The sequence below is a fragment of the Montipora foliosa genome, unplaced genomic scaffold (assembly GCF_036669935.1).
Source record: "Montipora foliosa isolate CH-2021 unplaced genomic scaffold, ASM3666993v2 scaffold_383, whole genome shotgun sequence".
Taxonomy (NCBI): Eukaryota; Metazoa; Cnidaria; class Anthozoa; order Scleractinia; family Acroporidae; genus Montipora; species Montipora foliosa.
Genome location: NW_027179683.1, coordinates 30,001 through 31,269, shown reverse-complemented (window position 1 = coordinate 31,269; position 1,269 = coordinate 30,001). Strand labels below are relative to the sequence as shown.

Here is a 1,269-nt window from a genome sequence, read left to right as displayed (position 1 = left end):
ACATAAAAACAAATATGGCCGCGAAACCGCATGGTATTGCCCGACATGTGATAATGGTAAGAATTATGCCATGAGAGGTAAACACCAACATTTGAAAACTGAAAAACACAAACTAATTGCTCAATTGAAAAACACAAACTAATTGAAATATATATTTTGCCATTTTTACAGTTTTAATCAATCGGAACAGATTGGTTTGAACTAATTAAATTCCACTGTCAATTCTTTGATCAATTGACGTTTTTTGTCACTAATCTGTTCAAGAGCAGCTTCTTTGTCATTGCTGGCATATCTTGCCTTTGTCTTATATCGCTTGCCCAAGATAATATTGTCAAAGTAGAAAAACTTGTCTTTTTCATTGTTTTTTATCTTTATTTTGTCATCTAATTTGGCTATTCTTTCTTCCAACTGACTTTGTTTTTCTATTTCTACTTTGAATTGGACCTTTTTAGGTTTTAATGGGTTTGCTTTGATGTTGAGTAATAAACCACCATATTTGACTGCATAATCTTCAATGTAAGCATTTTCTATTTTTTCCAGACTTTTTTTGTCATTTGTTGGAGCTTTGACAATTAGTTCGATTTGTGGCTTATTTTCCTGAATTTATATATTTGGCTTTTTGGATCTTTCAGGTGACGACTTAATCGTGTTGCGAGGTCTTCGCATGTCGATCCAACATAAATCTTATCATCAACAAGGATCTTGTATATTTTGCCTTCTGAATACAGACTGTTAAATTTGGCGTTGGTCAATTCCAAGTTTGGCATTTTGCGTATTTCATATTTATTTTTCAATTTTTTGTTGGCAAGATGCAAGTATTCAAATTTGGTGGTTCTAGACAAAGCTGTATATAATAGTTTTTTGTCCATTTTTTCGACGTCAAAAACATTATAAGGCTCATTGATGTCAGCACCTTGGCATTTATGGACAGTGACACAAAAACTTGGTATGAAAGACTGAGAAAATGTTTTATAGTCAAACTCCTGATCATCTATCTCAAATGTGTCTTCTGAAACACTTTGAATTACAAACTCCATTGTGTTAAATATTTCACGATCTTTCATATTCTCTGTTGCCATAACCGGCATACCAGCACATACTTTGTATTCTTCTTTTTTGTCATTGTATTTGAACACAACTTCTTCATATTCTTTGCCTTCCGCAAACTTATCACAACAACGCTTGTTGACTTCGATTCTGGTTTTGTTGAGATAACATATATTTTTGATTAGTTTTTCATTGTTTGGAGAAAAGTTTTTCGTTACTTTA

The 1,269-nt window shown here is 32.4% G+C and overlaps 1 protein-coding gene across 1 annotated transcript in view; it reads right to left on the bottom strand.

Annotated features, from left to right (window-relative positions):
• Window positions 1–572: 572 nt before the first annotated feature.
• The window catches only part of LOC137987718 (uncharacterized), a 3,225-nt gene continuing 2,528 nt past the window's right edge, over window positions 573–1,269 (bottom strand). Inside the window, exon 1 of the mRNA XM_068833787.1 lies at window positions 573–1,269. This exon is cut by the window's right edge and continues 2,528 nt beyond it. Within this exon, the coding sequence (XP_068689888.1) occupies window positions 573–1,269 (697 nt within the window).